We start from the raw sequence: 20,307 nt of genomic DNA, 5'->3' as shown, positions 1-20,307 counted from the left end.
ATGTTTTACACTCCATGAAAGATGATTTTAAAAGATCAGAAGACATTTTATTTTTATTTTTAATTTTTTTCATAAGACATTTTAGAGAGACATTTGTGTAGTTTAGCATTTTTAAAACTGAAAATCAAGTCACTTCCTTAAAGACTTTCAAAATTGACCCCTTATTGTTTATAGCTGCTCCCATTATCAATATGAAGATAGGATGGTTTTCTCTGTTCTCTCACTAGAAGCAAGTCCCTTGACTTTTGAAAGTCTGTTAGAAATCTAAGTCAATAGGACTGGCAACATTGCTTCAACCTGTGGTAGGAGTATTGTGTTTTGGTAGGAGTATTGTCTGAATGGCTCAAGCAAAAATCTTTTGCTCATGTAAAGTTAGGCAGTTATATTTCTTCTGAATTATAAAGGCATTAGCCCCTATAATAATGCTTTTATTTTGCAATCGTTTACTTGATAGAAGGGTGAGCCATTCTCTTTTCAAAATTCTGCAGCATCACTTCTGCCCTCCTTTTCACCTTCTCCTGGTAAGCTTTGATATTAGTATATTCCAAATAAAATGCTTTGCAGTAGAAACTATATCTTTTAAATTCAAGTTTCCTGTTTTTCGGTTGGCATTTGAAGAGGCTCTCCCATCTTCAGTTATGATAATCTTTTGTGTCTGCCTGAGTTTATTTAGTGAGTGAGCTGATGGAACTCAGCAATTAAAAGTTATAATGCAACTTCAATCTCATCTGATTTTCTAAGAACTCTTGTATAATTGTTTCCTAAAATAAGGTGTTTTTTTTTTCCTTCTCAAGTGGTAATAGCTGGATAGTTGGTTTCTTATTAAGTTAAATATAGCATCTGTAATCCTGATCATAAATTTTATCCCAACCAAAAACTAAACTTGTGTTTTCATTTCCTACCGTCTTTGCTAAACCAGTGTGCTTGAAATTTGCAAGTCAAATAGAAGTGAGTTGTAAGGCTCCAAGGAAAAAATGAAATTTGCAGCAGGAAATGCTTTTCATAATATTCTTCTTCAAAGATTAATGTTCACTCGGTCTGTAGGAAGTTCTGAATACATTCTTTATGAAAAAGAAATTTACAAGACAAGATTACTAACATTCGCATGAAGAATGTAGTCCAGCTCAGTCTTCCAAGTTTATTTTCAGCTGTTTACAGGAGAAAGGAGATATTGCCTGTACACATTTAGGGAAAAGAAAAATATTGACATAAAATTACTGAATCTTTAATATGCTAAGAGAATGTTTAAGATTGAATTTTAAGACAAATAAATGAATTTCTACATAACTATTGTAATCATCTATGGAGGAGAATGTTATATTTGTAATATCTAAATATTCCTCTGACTCTTTCTACTTGCTAGTGACTGTTCTTGCCATATTCCATGAGCTTCAAGTTGATGTTGAACTCTATGCACTTCTTTTTGGTGAAAGTGTCCTCAATGATGCTGTTGCCATAGTGCTGTCTTCGTAAGTGTTTGTTTTCTTATTATATTCTGTATATTGAATGTTACAGTACTAGGAATTGAGTCACTTACTAAATGAAGTTAATTATGAATGGAAACTTTTGAAAGAATGAGGCATTCTTTTTCTCTTGAAGAAATGCAGACTTACGGATAACATGGAAAACGCAAGGAAGAAAAAGGAAGAAAAAATATGTGCTCTTAACACCTAAAGACAATTACTAGGACATTTCCTTTTATTCTTCTTTCTGTGTGTGGTATTTTTACATAGTTGTGATTGTAGTATATATATGTAATTTATATTCTATTTTATCGTTATAACATGAACATTTTATTTTTTGAATTAAAGTAGATTTTTAGATAGATAATATATTCATATTGTTCAAAAATCAAAATTATATAGAAAGGTAAATGTTGAAAAGTCATATTCTTACTCTTCTCATCTACCTGTCCCCCAGCCCCTTATAAGTAACTATATTTGTTAGTTTCTTCTGTACCTTAGTATTTCTTTATTCACATACATGCACACACATGAATTAATATTCTTATTTGCTTCCTATTTCTTTTAAAAGTAGCATGCTCTGTATGTTCTATACCTAGCTTTCTCTCACATAATTGTAATCTGGAGATCTTTCCATATCAAAACAGAGGGTTTTTTTTTCATTCTTTGTTTGCAGCTACATAGTGTTCTATGTACTGTACTACGAACTGAACTATAGTTTATTTAATCAGTCTCTTATTGTCGGAAACAAAGATTTTCAATCCTTTGCTATTCCAAATAGTGTTGCAGTGATTAGCCTTGAACTTACCTGTTTTAGAAATGCGTAGGTATATTGGTAGGATAAATTTCCAGAAGTAAGATTAGTAGGTTAAAAGGTAAATACATCTGTAATTTTGTTAGACATTGCTAAATTGCCAGCCAATGGGGTTATGCCATTTTGCATTTTGACCACTAAATTATAGGAGTGCCTGTTTCCTCATAGCTTCACCAACAGAATACTTGTCAGACTTTTGTACTTTTGCTAATTCAGTGATTGAGAAATATCTCGTTGTAGTTTAATTTGTATTTATCTTGTTTAATATATCAGTTCAGAAACATTTTTAATTTTTAGAAGTGTTAAATAATACACTTTTTAAAGACAGTTATTGAAATGAGCAATATTTCAATCTAATTATAAAAATTACTATACATTTTATTGGAAGGTGCTTGCAGGTGAAAGAAGGGAGTTTCAACCTCTGAGGAGCTCAGTCCTTCTAACCCAATCCTACTAAGCAAATATTTAACCCTATAGACAGTTACCTTTACTCCATACCAGACCTTTCTATGAAAATAAAGTTAAAGCCCTTCACATTTTCTCTTTATTTTTATTTGTCTCCTTAATTTCCACTTTCTTAACTATAAATGAGCAATCAGTCAGTGACTGGTTTGCATAGCTTGAGTGCCCCTATTGCCTTACCGCAGAGTGGAAAATTATCCTTTCTGAGATGTAACACTAATTTCTTAAATGTGTATAAAGATCTGCAAAAGGTCAAATCCTTTTTAGTGAATGTGATTTATTTAAATTCCACCCCCTCTGTCATATTTATTGCAATACTTTTTTGCAGCTGCCTAAAACTAATGTACATTTAATTTAAGAAATAAAGCCTAAAGGCTAGAACTAATATTGATACTGAACATATGTACCTTTGATGACAATAGGTGCAAAATAAAAGTTTGATAGTACTTGAGGGAGGAAGAAGTGCATAGTGTGGTTATAATTTTGGTGTTATTTAAAAAATGAAGCTACAAAGATCATTGAAGCTTTCAGTACATAGGAATGTTAAGATCACCAGTGCTACCAGATGAAGAGAGTAAGGTATAGGCAGTTACTTATAGCATCAGTTCTCCATCCTACATAATTATTCTGCTACTTAATCATCTTGCTAATAAGTGTTCCTTTCTCATTGACCTAATGGATGAAGGGTTAGAAAAAATCTGTTTTGGCCCTATGTTAAACTGAAGTGCCTTGTGCCTAAGTTTTTCCTTTAGTAAAGTAACATTTCCTGCAACTTGAAGAACAGTTGAATAAATATTAAAAGCAAAATAACTCATTAAAAAATTTGAGCTTGGGGGTGTACATATCAGTGCTGGTGAAGAGTAAATGTGTTAGAAAAGGAGTGCCCTTTCTATAACGCTTCTCACAAAGGACTGTGCTCATCCTTCTATTGCCACCTTTCTCAAACAGGGTTCTGTGAGAGAGAATACGCCTTATAGAGAATGATTCAAGCGCTGCTTTTCTCAATTCTCTTAAGGATAGTGCATCACTAGTACTATTCTAGATTCATAGGAGATCAAGATTACTCATTACATACTTTGGTGGAACTCTGGTGGAGGTGAGAAGGACTATGTCTGGAAAGTATCATATCAAGGAAATTGTTAACTGTGTAAGTATCTTAGTGGAGGTGAGCAAATGAGTTCCTGCTCAGAAGCCAAGGGGAAACCAATTGTGTTGCAGCCATGGGAGGTTACTAGCTGGAGTGCTCGGTGATATGTTTATCATCATCTTTCATTTGCCTTTTAAAGTACATTAGATAGAAATAGTCTACTTTGTGTTGAGTTCTGTTGATTTGATGATTTTCTAGTGTGGATATTCTTTAGAAACAACCTTGCATAAAGGGGTGATGGGCACCTCTTTCTGAAGGACTTGTGTTTGGCAGTGAATGGGTTAAAGCAACCTTTCCTAAAATTGAGGTTGGAAGTTGTTTCTGTTTTTTGACCTGTTAGATTAGCAGTACTTTTTTTGTTAATGTTAATACTTTAATCTGGGGAAAGTGGAGTGAAAACTGGTTCGTTCCCTCATACACAGCTGTATGAGGTAGATTGGTATGTACTGATACAGTGTAGTGTAGATAGTTAGTTAGAGATAAAGTTTAAGCTTCATAGTATTCTGCCAAATAGATATATCATAATTATCCTGGAGAGACTGAAATTCCTACTAGTTTAAAATGTTTTTCAAGATCATTTACATTTTTATAAAAGAGGAAATACTCAAATATCACAGACAAACTGTTTAACTTAACTCATTACCAGAGATTTACATATTAAAATATGTGGTCATTTTTACCTATTCAGTTAACAAAAAAAAATTGTTAATGAAAGTAGTTACTGCTGGTAATGGTCTACCGTAGTCTTTCTTAACCAGGGACAATTTTGTCCTTCCCCCCCCGGGGGATATTTGGCAATGTTTGGGAACATTTTGGTTGTCATGAATGGGAGGAGGTTGCTACTGGCATCTAGTGCATAGAGGCCAGGGGAGCTGCTAAATATCCTTCAATACAGGACAGCACCCATTATCCAACAAATAATTATTCAGCTCCAAATATCAATAATTCCAGGATTGAGAAACCCTGGTGTCATAAAATGAGATCACTCATACATTGGTGTTAACATTGAAATTGATATTACCAGTACTCTTTTGTATTTTATCTTTTGTCATTATTTATGATATTAAAATTCATGTTTTTGCAATAAAATTTCAAAGTTTTTGACTTAGAAATAGGAAATTCCTGAAATTTCAGCTCTTCAGAAATAACCACTATTAAAGTTTTCATCCAGACTTTTTCTTTTAGGATATTAACATACATATAAATATATCAATAATTTTTAAGCAAAGAAAAAAGCACAGTACTATACATGCTGTTTTCACTGAGACATTGTAGTATATTAATACCTCTATTATCCCATTGTACAGATGCACTATAAATTTACCTCTCTAGTCACCCCCCATTGATTAATATTTGGCACTTTTCTAATATTGTATTGTGAATAGCACCACACTGAACATGTGTATTTGTAAGTCTCCGTGACAATCATCGAAATTATTTCTGTATGATTATTTTTAGAACTAGAATTTCTAGGCCAATGGATATGATCACTAAAAATTTGAGAGATCTAGTCATATTTCCCTCCAAAAATGTAATGCAGATCTATTTTAAAGCAGTTGTGCAACATGTAAAAAGAGCCATAGGAATAGTAATACCCTTTTTCTAAGAATGTAGCACAAAGGAAATAGTCCAAAATTTGTAAAAAGCACAAATATGTTCTTTCACACTGTTATGATTAGGAGCAAAAAATTGAGAAGCAACTTTTAAATGTGTAACAGTGGGGAAATAGTTAAATAAATTATGTTATTTCCATTTGGACCACTTTTGAAGTCTTAAAAAACCATGGTTAGTGAGACTATAATACTTCTTACATCATTGTCAGTCAAAGATGCAGAATTCAAAACCATATGTTCACTATGATTACAACTAAACATGCAATAGCATGTAACAAAAAGAGGAGAAAGAAAGAGAGAAGGAAAATAAGATATATCTGTCCGGGCAGTAGAGTGGTGGGGTGATCCCCCTGAATTGTACATTGTATTACTTTCAGAATAAAAAAAAAAGTATTCATAAAAATGTCGCTTCCTCAAGATAAAATGTTGATTGATGTGGAAAAGGTGAGTTAAGTAAGATTTCAATCCAGAGGCTAGCATTCGACTAAAAAAAGAAAACAAGTCTCTCATTTGTTCTCAGCCCACCATGGTTTACATGTGTTCTCGTACATTTTAGTGATTAAAGCATAAAATAATGATTAGTGTGAACCTTGAGTTTCCATGAACTAATCCAGGGAAAGCAGTCTCAAGAGGCATGGTGTTAGATACTTTGTTCCAGCATTTTGAAGACTATCGCTAGAGAGAAAGGAAGTTGTCATAGCAATATCCTTTCTTTTCTCCAGTCAGTTACTATATTTTCATGTTACAATGTGGTCAGATCTGATTTATGGTGGTGGGACCCCTTTGTATGTAGATAAGAAAGCATGACATTAAAGGACATTTCATATTTATTAAAACAATATCAAATCTACTGGTCCTAAAGTGATTTGGTCACTTCGAATATTTAAATGCAAGTGTTTAAAATTTTCAGTTCAGATTGAGTCTCAGAAATTTCTAGATGCCATTACTAGAAATTAGTGTTAGTGCTATATATCAATAAAATAGGTAAAATTAGGAAATTTTAGTTTGGTCTTAGATTTTTTGTAAACAGCTGAGGAGGTATGAAAGGAACTTGGTGTATGCAGTATAACAAGCCCATGTTATCGCCTTGAACCAGAAAAACATTGCAGTAACCACAGGGGGAATTCATTATATTCTTAGGAATGTGTTTTTTCTCCTTCTTTGCTTTGACATGACTTGTATGATGTCTTTGAGTCTGGAACTTTTATAAAAACACTGGTACCTCAATTAACTGAGATGAGAACTGATTTATTAATGGTAGGCACTCCTGCCAGAGACCTGCTGGCAACAGTGATTTTCTCAGCCATTTCTATTTCTTGGGGTGACTTTTCAAAGAAGCATTTTAGACCAGGTTTGGACTATGAGTTCAAGATGGGGGAGTATCTCCTGTAATTGCCTGTCTTGGCCTCTTAAAGAGTGACTTTCTTTCAGAAGCTTGAGGTGGAGGATCCAGCTGGGTATGCTAAAAGTACCATTGAGTGGATTCTAATTCCTTGGAAGGCCTTTCAAACCCTTTTTCCTATAAAAGTCCATTTCAGTTAGTGATTAGATATTAGATATTTGGCCCATTCTAGAATTCTAAAATTCAAAATGGTACTTCGGTCATCTTTTTTTTTTTTCCCACATAGAAAATGTGGGAAATGTGACCAGGTTGAATACTGAACAATATTCTTTATATTCTTATGCTTCTGCTGGGAATAAATGGACTTTTTCATTAGTTTGTTCACATTAGTATATTAGGGCTTTTAGACATTCAATACTAGTAAGTCTTCAACAGAGTCCAAGAAAAATAGTATTGCACAATATCTTAAGGCTGGAGGAAAACGGTTTCATATAATGGACCTTAAAATGTTCTGCTTGAAACTGTCATTTAATAAAACCCGAGTTTTCTTGCTAGCTGGATTCACTGCAGGGTGTTTAGTAACCTTTTCTCCTTACTTTGGCAATTTGGATCCAAAGATTTTATGTTTTCCCCCCTCTGATTTCCTCTTTTAAGCTCTATATTAGATAACGTTTTTATTTATTCATTTTATTATTTTTAGATAATGTTTTCGAAATAAAAATTGTATCTAGAAGTAAGAACAATCTCTTTTTTGTAGCTCAATAGTGGCATACCAGCCAGCTGGAGACAACAGCCACACCTTCGATGTCACGGCCATGTTCAAGTCTATTGGGATTTTCCTTGGAATCTTCAGTGGATCTTTTGCAATGGGTGCTGCTACTGGAGTGGTGACAGCTTTAATATCCTTATATTTATCTTTTTTTGTTATCCTAACAAAGTAATTGAATGTCGTGTTCCGTAGTCCCTCCTAGTTCCATAGTTGCCATTGTGTTACTTGGTGTGAAAACGTTAGGCAATTATCTTTACCAATAAGTAATTTAATTGTTTTGCGTAGAGTTCCATGCCCTCAAACTTTCACAACAAAGTCTGATTAGACAAAATGACCCTTTGGGGCCAATATTAAGGTTGTAGATTAAATTAATATAAAGGTAGATATATTCTAAAGAGCCTCTGGGTGTTCTGTGCCACTGTTCAGCCTGGCAATTTTTTGCTCTTTGTTTAAAAGGACAAATAGGAAACATGACCATGATGCCAACTGAACAAGACAGGGTTCCTTGGTTAGGATAGATGGGAGTTCATCTCGCTCTCACTGATTTACTCCTTCTGCTACAGAGTCCTAGGTACGCCACTAGTTTGCTATTCAAAATATTGGGCAAGCCATTCTTGTATTCATCCAAAAAACATTTCTTTATTGCTTGCTACATGCCAGTATATCAAAGATAAAAAGGCAGATATAGTGTCTGCCTTCCTGGAATTTATGGTGTAGAAGCATTGACACTTCACCTCATGGGACCTCGGTATAGAAAGGTGGAGGGTAGGGACAGCTGGGAAGGTAGGTGGGACTGGATGATCTCTAAAGAGTTTCCAGCTCTAAAACTTCTAAGATACTTTCATATAAAACAAATATTTTTTTTTTCTTTCAAGAATCTATGAGTTTTCAGCTTTGTGCTGGAAGAGACTTAAGGCTTTTTATAGGTAAACTGAGGAAGAAAGGGGCAGTAAAAATAATTCTTATGGCTTTTTATAGGTGAACTGAGGAAGAAAGGGACAGATAGTACCTCTTCCTCATTATAAGTTCCTTGCGTACAGGGCGTATATCTTATTAACTTTTGTTGTAGTACATGTTTGTTGAAGTGAAATAGATTCCAGCTCAAGATATGTCGCAGCTTGACACAAGACCTTCCACTGTCAACTAACAAATACTTTTTATACTAGTATAAGTGAGTGATGTGCCTTAGATTCTCATTGTGGAATGCCCTGCATCACAGAAGTGTTGGAAGATTAAGTAATCATAAAATCTCATCAAAATGACATTTTTAATAAATGTAAATTGCTATAATTATGGAAGCTATCTTTCCTTGAGTCTCAAATTAATAGTCAGAGTTGGCATGTTATGTATCTGATCTGTTATTCCTGTCCTTTACTTCATGGTTTCTGGCAAGGCATTGATACCCATAAAACAATTGGGTTGACTAAGCTGTAAGACTTCCTCATGGAAGGGATGACTGCTCACTCCTCAGTAAAATGCTCATTTGAAGAGTATCTTCACTCTGGGGCCTCCTTGTGTTAGAGAGGCTGGAGACACCTTTTTTCACTTTCATGATTGGCTTGCTTCGACTATTATTTTTCCTTGTCATACTTCTGTACTCTGAGGTCTTGTTACCAACCTTAATGGTCTTACGTGACCAAGTTCACCAAATTACGGGAGTTCCAGTTGTTGGAGACAGGCTTATTCTTCTTGATGTCCTGGAGTACCTTCCTCTTGGCTGAAGCATGGGGTTTCACAGGTAGGTATTTCCTCCTTTTGATTGTAAACCTGTATAGGGAGTGACTTTGCCAGTCTTTTTCTACAAGTGGACCAACTCTTCTAGTATTCGAACACACTCGTTAGGGTTAGGATTTATGCTGTCACTTTAGAATGTAAAAAGGATTTTCAGTGGAAGTGGTTCCTCTCAACAAAGTAAGTCACAACTGGAAATGTCAACACTAAGCATATAATCTACCTCTGTTAAATAAGAACCTCAGTAGAAAAGTCGAGAACTCTCCTTTCACGTGAACTTGGAACTTGTCTTTACAGGTGTGGTTGCCGTGTTGTTCTGTGGCATCACACAGGCCCATTATACATACAATAATTTGTCCACGGAGTCTCAGCACAGAACTAAACAGGTAAGAGAAACTTTATGGTTTGTGAATAAACTTTTCCTTCCTGCAGCAAAACAGGTCTTTTCATACAGAAAAAAACAATCCTTGATCTGTTCAAAATTATGTCTATTCATGTCAACTCCTCTTCTTTTGACTCCAGAAATAGATGGGATTGGCAGGTGGAAGGGTGACAGATATTAGGGTAGAGTTAGGTCAGCCAAATAGCCAGGAACTATTGATGTTGCTCTAGTGAGAGGTCAGTTAAGCTTCCTTTCCTGTTTTTCTAACAATGGCTTTTAAGAGGAATATTGTAGAAGCCCACTAAGGTCTGACTAGAAATATTGCTGTGTGATAGAGGTAAGATTAACTTCTGATCCAACTAGATCTACTGCTGGGTGATACAGAGATTAACTTCCTTCAGTCTTCCTTCAAGCACTTCAAAACTGTTGTGTTTCCAGAAATGTCAAAACATTGATGGTTGGCCACTGAATGGTCAGTTGTGCAGAGTACCTGAAGGAAACTATAAAAGACATAGGCATAGCGTTTTCTAGTCTTATGAGGTATATGGGACAAAGATATGAATAATATGTGATGTCAAGAATAGAAACTGATACATACTTGATTATGATCACATTGAGAAATAGAAACTTTAAGTTTTGCCTATGACTAGAACACAGTAAGATTAGCATGGAAAGGATAAAGCAGGAGCAAAGATACTTTTTCTTTTCTTCTTTTTTCTGAAGCCTCAAATTTAGTATATGACTGATGTTTTTTCCCAACCCCTCAAAAAATATTAGGCTCTCCCCACCAAGCATATACATAAAGGTTACAAATCTCTTTTACAGATTAATTCAGTGCAGTAAGTATATAGAAAATCAGCTGGTGAGGGGTGCATTTTTCTAGACAGATGGAGAATGAAAAGTAAAAAGGCAGGAATATCCAGTCTTATTGGTAATATGAAGATTGTATACATTTAAAAAAACAAGACTAATAGAATTCCTAGTTGTGTTTCAGATTATATGTCATACAAGAGGTCAGAGAAGGAGGGGAATGGTTTGAGGCGTGAGGAGGTGGAACACTATTGTAGAGGAAGTGGTAAGCCTTGAAAGCTAAAAAAATTCAGAAAAGCCTAAGGGAAACAATACGGATAAAGGGAGAAATAAAAAGGCAGCTAACATTCTTGAATGGAAGGCAGTGAATTGCAGAGCAGGGGTTGGCAGACGTCAGCCAGGCCTCTCTGTGAGGTTTGCAAGCTAAGGATGGTTTTCTAAGCGGTTGGAAACAAATCAAAAGAAGAATATTTTGCGACATATGAAAGTTATATGAAGTTCCAATTTCAGTGTCCATTAAATTTTATTGGCACACTGCCACACTCTTCCCCCCGCCACGCTCATTTTTTAACGTATAGTCTGTGGCTGCTTTTGCACTATATCGGCAGAGCTGAGTGGTTGTGACAGGGACCATGCGGCCCACAAAGCCTCAAATATTTACTCTCTGGCCCCTCACAGGAAACTTTGCTGACCGCTGGTGTGCATTAAAGCAGGGACTCAGGATTTACTGTATTGTTCCAGATCCTGGTTCCACCACTTGCTGGCTGTGAGACCAAGGACAAGTTACATACCTCCTCTATAGGACCTACCTCACAGAATTATTGTGAGATTAAAACGAGATAATGGAAGTTAAGTCCTTAGCATAGTATCAGGTACATAGTAAAACTGGATAGAGTTTAGTTATTATCATTAAAGAAATAATAATAATACTATATTAAATCATTTAAAATAAATTAAATATATACTTATTTTCATTTTTCCCATTTTTCAGTAATAAGACAACTCCAGTTTATGAGCATTAACTAACTTGTCCAAAGCCACACAGCTAGCAAGTGGAGAAGGCATTTTGACTTCTGAGCCCATGTCATGACTTAACCACTACCCGGTTTTGTAGGGCAGAGGGCTTATGTTACAGAGCAGTGGTAGATAACTCTGATGGACAGAGAGACGTGGGTAATGGGGCCCTTGAATTCATTCAGCAAGTCTTGTATCTTTGCTCTGTTAGTAACACTTGATGAGGCATGATGTTGATTGGGTGAGGGGTGGGCAGACAGCTGGGGAGGGTACAGAGCACAAGACAACGTATAAGTCCTTTCTCTCTAAATGAGGGCCAAGACCCATGTAAAAAGTGAAATCACATAGCAAGGCTGCGATATTGAGAGTTGTCATGAAGTACTCTGTAGGGTAAAAGAATTTGGACTGGATCTTACAGCCTGTGAAGAGGAAAGTGTCTTGAAACTCTCATATTTAGCGATTTGTTGGGTGGGGATGTAGAAGATGGGTGGCAGGGATACCAGTTCGGGTCCTTTTGTAGCATTATGAGCAGGAAGTGATGAAAGGTAGACAAAGGCAGTGGCAAGGACAAGGTACATTCCAAAAGAAAAATTGACAGAGTTTGGAGAAAGAGGATAAGAATGACTGGATGTGGGGTTAGAGAACAGAAGCTCATTGGGGAAAGTGACAGGCAACGTTTCTGGCTTTTTCTGTGAGACTGGAAATGCCTTCTGTACACTTGCTCCCCTCTGAATCACATATTTTTGGGGATATACTTGAACTGTACATATTTGAAGTGTCTCATTATCTTAGTAATATCCGTGTTTTCATATCATGTACCTTAATTTATTTACTGAACTAACCTTTTAAAATTTTGTTTCAGTTGTTTGAGCTTCTCAATTTCTTGGCAGAGAATTTCATCTTTTCCTACATGGGACTGACACTGTTCACCTTTCAGAGCCATGTCTTTAATCCAACATTTGTAGTAGGAGCATTTGTATCCTTTACTATGTGTTCTATTTCGAAAAGTTTTTTGAAAATTGAGATTTACATGTGTTTTCTGGAGGGGTGGTTTATAAGAGTACATTTAAATTTATAAATTTTTTCTCTTAGTATAACAAGTAAGTATTTTAACTTTTTTCTACTCTATTTTATTCTATTTTCATTTTTTTGTTGTTTATTACACAAATAATAGTGACAGAGTGAAATGACAGAAAAAAGTCTCTTACCATTCTGACAATCTGAAAAGATAATATTGTCTGTCCTCTATTGCTAAAGGGAAGACAAAGAGAGGAGATACTGGGGAGCAGTGCAGTCTGTGCCACAAGGCAACAGTTGAGGAAAGGCTGAAGAAGGCTGCTTCTCTCTCTCTGTCTCCTTGTCTCTCTGTCTGTCTGTCTGTCTCTCACTCAGTCAAGCTCATGCTCTCTCTCTCTTGCTCTCTCTCGTTGAGTTTTAAAATTCATTTCAAAGGGAGAAGCTGAGTACATGAAAGGGAGCAATCAATAGTGCCAGCCTCATGAGAAGGCAGAAGGAGTTGAAATCCAGAGCATGTGGGGAGGGACTGGCCTTCAGTAGGAGGAGGCACAACTCCACCATGGTTCCACGAGAGAATAGGTTATGCAGAGATGAAAGTATATTTGCAAGATGGTGTTCCTGTCTGATAACCTCTATTTTAATCTGTAAAGTAGGAGGTGAGATTATCTGCTGAAAGTAAGGTAGGAGCAGATAGCCCATCAGTTATCTATTATGTAACAAATTACCCTAAAATTTAGCAACTTGAAATAACAAGTCAGGTCTTAACCTCACAGAGTTTCTGAGAATCAGGAATCCAACAGCAATTTAGCTGGGCTGTTCTGGCTTAAGGATCTGTCATGAAGTTGCAGTCATGCCCTGGGCTGGAACTGCACTCTCTACAGACTTCACTGGGGCTGGAGGATCCAGACCAAGCTCACTTGCATGGCCGTTAGCTAGAGGCTTCAGTTCTGCTCCACATGGACCTCTCCATGGGGCAGCTCACAACACAGCTTTCTCCAGAGAGAGTGAGCTGAGAGAACCTCAAGATGGAAGTCAAAGTGCCTTTTATAACCTCATCTTGGAAGTGATGTACCATCATCCCTTCTACCGTATTCTGTTGGTCACACAGATGGACCCTGGTATGGTGTGAGTGGGGATTACACAAGGTTGTAAATACTTGCAGGCAGGGATCATTGGGGATCATATTGGAGGCTAGTTTCCACAAGTGACAGGAGTTTTGAGGAGAAGGTTTGGAAATAGTTCTTGTAGAGACTTGGGAGAATGAGTTGACCAAAAAAAAAAAAATGCGGTAGGATTGCTGAGTAGTATTAGGGACCCATTTGAGTCTGAGAGATAGATACTAAAAGTAGAATCATTCTGCCCTGTTGAATGACTTTATCCTGGAGTACTTAGCTATAAGCATGGAGAAAAGAGATAGTTGGGTCTAAGTTTGGGGTTTTGTAAAGTGAGTGCAAAGAAAGCACAGAGAGAAGCAAGTGAATGTCGGATATTAGAGAGTATTATCATTATGTGGCTGAAAAGAGAAGCAGTAAGAGGACTGACTGACTGACTGACTGACAGAAAGAAAAGCAGTGGGATCTTTGGACTGGAGGTCCCAGTGAGGTGGAAGAATTTTCCAAGTGGGATAGGTGAACATGAAACATGAAAAAGGAACAATTGTGGTTAGAAGGATGTCTGAATTAGTGATATTTTATAAACCACCTCAGAACACAGATTCTGCCAAATAGATTGGTAGAAATATTTTTTTAAATTAAAACTCTAAGTAGAATCTCTGTTAGAAAGTGAGTTATTACTGAAATGCCATTCTGCAGAGTCTTAATCTTCTGGGAATGAACTTCAGGCCAAAAAAGATAAAACCCCATTAATAAGAGAAGAACTTCAGCTGGAAGACTCCCATGAGATTGGTAACTTCATATCCTGCTAGTCTTTGAGAAATTTTGGAGCAGTCAAGTGGCCTGAGCCACTATAGTTAAACAGAAACAAGGCAAAAAATTCTGCCTAGGTTTCTGAGTCTGTTAGGTGAAGTTCCTCGATACAAAATCCTACCCTGATAATTGACCCTTACCAGGGAGAGTTGTTCTCTTGCTGACTGTATTAGTTAGGATATAGGTTTGGTTTCATGTGACAAAGACCCAAATTAACCAAGGTTTAAACAAGAAAGAAATTTATTGATGGGCATATTCTTACATACAGATCCTTTTGCTTTAGTCTTACAGACTCCACCCATTTCCAAACGTACTTAGGTCAGCCCTGTTTTCACCTTGTTTTGTTGTTAATCTTAGCTTTTCCTTGGTGTTCCTTTCAGAAAATGGGGTGGAGGCTATATTATAAACCTTGAAATAAAAATCGTAATTGTAAAGCAGGAGTCTCTAGACAGCAAACTGGAGGGAAAAAACACTAAAGTTGGTTTCTAGTTAAAACTATTCTGAATTCCCATTCAGCCTTCCCTTTGAAGCAGAGTGAATATTAGAAACTCGGAGGAACACATTGGGACTAGCAGCAGTGTCAGTGGTATGAGGTGTTTGAGCTGTCCTTTTCTTTTTTGTAAAGGCCTTTTTACTTTTCAATTTCAGTTGACATGCAATATTATACAAATTAGTTTTAGGTGTACACGAGCTGCCCTTTTCTTTGTTCTGAAGAAGCAAGGCCAAGCTTAGCCAATATTACTCTTCCTCCTACCAACATTGACAATTAATCTGAGTCGGCCTACTATAGTAATAATCTTAAGATTACACCAAAGAAGCTCTGCTTTTCAGTGTTTCTGTTCATCTCATGAATTTCCTATATGTTAGATCTGCTCTGTCCAATTTGGTAGCAACTAACCACTTGTGATTATTTAAATTTAAATTAACTTAAATGAAATAAAATTAAAATTTCAGTACCTTAGTCACACTATCCACGTTTCAGGCGCACGGCATGTTGGACAGTGCAGACATAGAACATGTCTATCATTGCAGAAAGTTCCATTGGACTGCTCTGTGTTAGTGCGATCAAAAGACTGTGTGTTAGAAACTGAGCTTCCTAAGATAATCTTTCACCCTCTTGAATGTAGAGTCTAAATAATATTAATAGTAAAAAGAGATAATCCTTAACCTATTGATAATTTTAGATTGCTATTTTTGTGGGAAGAGCTGCCAATATTTATCCTTTGTCACTCTTACTTAATTTGGGTAGAAGAAGTAAGATTGGATCAAATTTTCAACACATGATGATGTTTGCTGGTAAGTTATAATTCCCTCTTTGCCCACTCCAAGAAACTACTCACAATGCAAATGCCAGCTTCATTTTAAACGGAAATGATTTGCTGCTGGTCATATATGACTCCCTTAAACATTAAAGTTGCAACCTCCAATACAATATTTTTTTTATAGTGACCCATTTCCTTCACTGGGAATTTTTTTCATGTTCCAGTTCCAAATTCCCAGTTCAGAAATATGTCACATATAGTGGAGAAGATAAAGATTAATACATTTTTACACAAAAACCTGTATGTGAATGTTTACGGCAATTTTATTCATAATTGCCCAAATCTGGAAACAGCCCAATTGTCTGCGTTCCAATGGGTGAATGAATAAGCAAAGTGTGGCACATCCAGTGGAATACTACTTAGCACTAAAAAGAACAAATTGTCGATACATACAACATGGATGAAACTCAGAGGCATTGTGCTGAATGAAAGGTCACATACTATGACTCCATTTATATGACATTCTCCAAAAGATAAAAGCATCACAGTGGAGAATAGATTAGTGGTTGCTAGCGTTTTGGCAGGGTGACGGAGAGGTTGGACTAAAAAGAGGTCACGCAAAGGAAACTATTCTGTGTCTTGGTTGTGGTAGTGGTCACACACCTCTATGCATCTGTCAAGACTCATGGAACTGTACACCAAGAACAATGACTCTGACTGTAAGTAAATTTAAAAATAAAATATTGTTAAATAATCAGTGCACGTCATTATTATGTGCTAGTTCTCTTTCTATTTAGTTGTATATACTTGTGTATGTTAATGTAACGTATTTGTTCACATGGTTCTAAGTTTTTAGAATGTGCCTTATTTCTCTGAATTTATGAAGCTCACCTCGATAATGAGTAATTGAAGAAATATCTCTTCCGTTCCCTTTTAGGCCTTCGTGGTGCAATGGCATTTGCCTTGGCCATTCGAGATACTGCCACTTATGCGCGGCAAATGATGTTTAGCACCACACTGCTGATTGTGTTTTTTACTGTGTGGGTGTTTGGTGGTGGCACCACTGCCATGCTGTCGTGCTTGCATATAAGGTAAGTAGTGACTGGGGACCTCATTTTCGTATTAAATTATAATTCAGGTTATTTTTCTGTTAGTCATGAGGAAGTTTTAAGTTTTAACTAATATGTTTCATTTTTCCTTTTAAAAAGTATATAACATGTAGTACAGAAAAATGGAAACTATGCCAAATAAAATTTTAAAAAATGCTGTTAATACTTTGAGGGATGTCTTTCCAGACCTCTTGCTGTATGTGATATATTTTTAACAAAAGGGGACAACACTATAGGCACACTTATAAACTGACTTTTTAAATATAATATAGAATAGGCACCTCTGTTGGTAAATATCATTGTTGTAATGGATGGATGTATTATGATTTATTTAACCAAATTCCTACTGTTGGACTTTTGTATTGTTTCTAGGATTTTGTTGTTACTATTGCCATTAACAATGTGAACATTCGTACTTTCATACAACATGTGCATTTATTTGATTATTTCCTTACATTCCTACAAGTGGAATTCCTTGGTCAAAGGATATGCATATAACTAAGGCTCTTGATCTGTATCACCAGATAGGATTAAAAATTTTCTTCTATCTGAAGCCTATGAGACAATCTAGTTTATCCCAACCCTAATAAATACTAGATATTATCATTCTTTCTCATCTTTGTGATCACCATGGTTTCTACCCTGACAATCCAAGGTTGAGATTGTAAGGTCACATTCCTCAGTGCACACTAGTTAATGTATTCAGTTGGAAAGTTCCCTTGTATCTCAAGAGTTCTGCATCGTTTACATAGATACAGTAGACTATGTTGCAAAAGCCTTTGTAGATTTTAGTTCTGTGTTTGGCTGAAATGTCATTGACCTCAAGAGCTACTGAGCTTCCAGAATGTGTAGGGTTCATTAGAGAAAACAGTATTTCACATTTTATAGATTCTGTTCTCCATTTTTTCATTCTATTATGCCTTTCTTTTTCTAAAGACCAGCCAGCCCTAAATAACACTTCAAATGTTGTTGTTATTGTCTTTTTTCTCTTTACTATTCAAATCCCTTTCTCACAGTTTCTGTGTTGTTATAGTATATAATTGAAAATACACTAAAAAATATATTGTGTAATTTGTATAACCATGATTATTACTTCAGGGAGGACCTGGCATTTGTTGAGCACCTACTATGTGCTGGGCATTGTGCTAAGTGCATTTTACACATTTATCTAGTCACAATAGCTCCATTTTACAAGTGAGAAAATAGAGGCTTAAAAAATTGCGATGTTGTTCAAGGTCATATAGACAATTAAATAGTGGACAGAGAAGCCTCATCAAGAAATGAGGGTGGTAAATTTTAGAAGGGTTAAACTCCTTCCTTTTCTCAAGAGCTTGCAAATGAAGACTCTTCCTTATTCTACTAAGAAAAACTAAATTAAATGTAAGATAATTTAGGAAAAATAGTAATCCTAGCGGAGTCTCAGTGTTTAAATAGAACCAGTTCCCTGCCGTAACTGCCCTCCACTCAAACCAAACAAAATACCCACACTTACTCCCCCCACAAAATAAAACCTCACAAAAACCCCCTACTTACATAAAGTTGAATCCACCTTACCAACTTAGCAAGCTCTTTTGGCCCCATCTTTCCGTCCTGTAGCATAGTTTGCCTCTCACCTTTGTATACATTACTTGGTGCCAGTCTTAGATTACTTGTTGTTGTTGTTGGGGGGGTCAGCCCTCTCACTAGAGCTTTGTATACTTAGTTTCTCTTCCTTCCCCCCCAAATTTGTCTAGTACAGTTTTGAGGATGCCGATAAGTCCTTAAGTTTAAGATTAATGTAGGCGTAGACTTCACTTTGAGTTCTTGCCCCTTCCTTTACTAACTCTGTGATCTTGAGCAAGCCCTTTTTTAAGCCTCAGTTGCCTCATTTGTAATGTGTGTGTGGTAGTACCCACCTCCTAGGGTTGTTGTAAGGATTCAGTGAGCTAATGTCTGTAAAGCTCTTAGACAGCATTGCAAATGTGCCTTTTCGTCATTCATTCGATAAATACTGATTGAGCACCAACCATGTGCCGGGCACTGTTTTAAGCTCTAACTTAGTAGTTATCAACTAGGGATGATTTTGCCACCCCCCAAGGGATATTTGGCAATGTCTGGAGACATTTTTGATTGTCACAATCAAAGATAGGAGGCTGTTACTGGTATCTAGTTGGTAGAAGCCAAGGGTGCTGCTAAACACCCTACTGTGCACAGAGCAGCCCCCCACAGCAGAGTGATCAGGGTCAAAATGTCAGTAATATGAATGTTGAGACCCTGCTCTAGAGAGGTACGGTGGTAGTAATCAGATAGAAAAGGTCCCTGGTCTCATAAAGTCTATTCTTTAGTGGGAGAAGATGGACAATAAACTAGTAAACAAATGAAAATGAAAATTTTAGATGATATTAAATGCTATGATGACAAAATGTTGTGACAGTGACTGGGGATCAAGTATATTTTATAGGCAATGGTCAGGAAAGGTCTCTCTTAGGTTACATTTAAGCTCAGTTTACCTGAAGTACAGGTATTGCCAATTAAACTGTGAGCAGGAAGAAGAGCAATCCAGGCAGAGGGGAAAGCAAGTGCAAAGGCCCTGAGGCAGGAACAAACTTGGCCCGTTGAATGAACAGAAAAAAAAAAGTCCTCATAGCAGAAGTATAGCGATTGAAGGGTAGGTAGTAAATGAGGTGAGCAAAATCCTATAGTGGCAGGGGTTGGCAAAAAACATCCTATAAAGGGCCAGAGAGTAAATATTTTAGGCCTTGCAGGCCATAATGGTCTCTGTCTTAGCTACTCAACTCTATTGTGAAGCCCCACAGACAGTGTATGAATCAGTTGGTGTGGCTGTGTTCCAGCAAGACTGCATTAAAAAACAACAACAACAACAACAGGAGGTGCACCGGATGCGGCCTGTGGGCCATAGTTTTTGGACCCCTGCTTTCCGGTCTTGTAGGACATGGTAAGGAGTTTAGATTTTAAAATCCAATTGGAAATCTTGTAGTATTTTAAAGCAGGGAGTGACATGATCTGTTTAGCAGGGTAAAAGCGGCATTCCAGCTGCTGTGTGGACAATGGATCCTCAGTGAGTTAGAGCCAGCTAGCTGTCCCTGCGTCCTTTCATAATTTGTGACAGTCACATTTGGCTCCCTGTTATTTACCACATGTACTTTGCACTTCTCTGTCTCTGAGCCTTTGCTCCTACTGTTCCTTGCCTGGAATTCTCTTTCACTCCCACGAAATGACACAGCTCAAGTGCCTCCTCCTTTTTCTCCTCTTCTTTTGTATCAGAACCACTCTTCCATTTACTTAACATTGAGTATCTCTATTACAGCGCTTACTTCAATCAGACTTGTAATAATAATATTGTTATAAGAGCTACTTAATGATGTATCAGATATTCTTTTTAAATCTTTAGATACATTTTTCTCATTTAATCCTTGCAGGAACTCTGTGGTGGTATAATCCCTGTTT

General features: G+C 36.6%; 1 protein-coding gene across 2 annotated transcripts in view; it reads left to right on the top strand.

Moving 5' to 3' along the window:
* The window catches only part of SLC9A6 (solute carrier family 9 member A6), a 49,554-nt gene that overhangs the window by 12,937 nt on the left and 16,310 nt on the right, over positions 1-20,307 (top strand). For both annotated transcript variants that reach the window (XM_039875012.1, XM_039875017.1), the window contains 7 exons: positions 1,364-1,469; positions 7,599-7,740; positions 9,243-9,348; positions 9,639-9,727; positions 12,410-12,523; positions 15,674-15,785; positions 16,689-16,842. In XM_039875012.1, the coding sequence (XP_039730946.1) occupies positions 1,364-1,469; positions 7,599-7,740; positions 9,243-9,348; positions 9,639-9,727; positions 12,410-12,523; positions 15,674-15,785; positions 16,689-16,842 (823 nt within the window). The remainder of the gene's footprint in view (positions 1-1,363; positions 1,470-7,598; positions 7,741-9,242; positions 9,349-9,638; positions 9,728-12,409; positions 12,524-15,673; positions 15,786-16,688; positions 16,843-20,307) is intronic.

The sequence above is a fragment of the Pteropus medius genome, unplaced genomic scaffold (assembly GCF_902729225.1).
Source record: "Pteropus medius unplaced genomic scaffold, Ma_sr-lr_union100, whole genome shotgun sequence".
In the NCBI taxonomy this organism is placed as follows: domain Eukaryota; kingdom Metazoa; phylum Chordata; class Mammalia; order Chiroptera; family Pteropodidae; genus Pteropus; species Pteropus medius.
The sequence above is the reverse complement of the archived record's forward strand: the minus strand, read 5'-3'. Positions and strand labels throughout refer to the sequence as shown.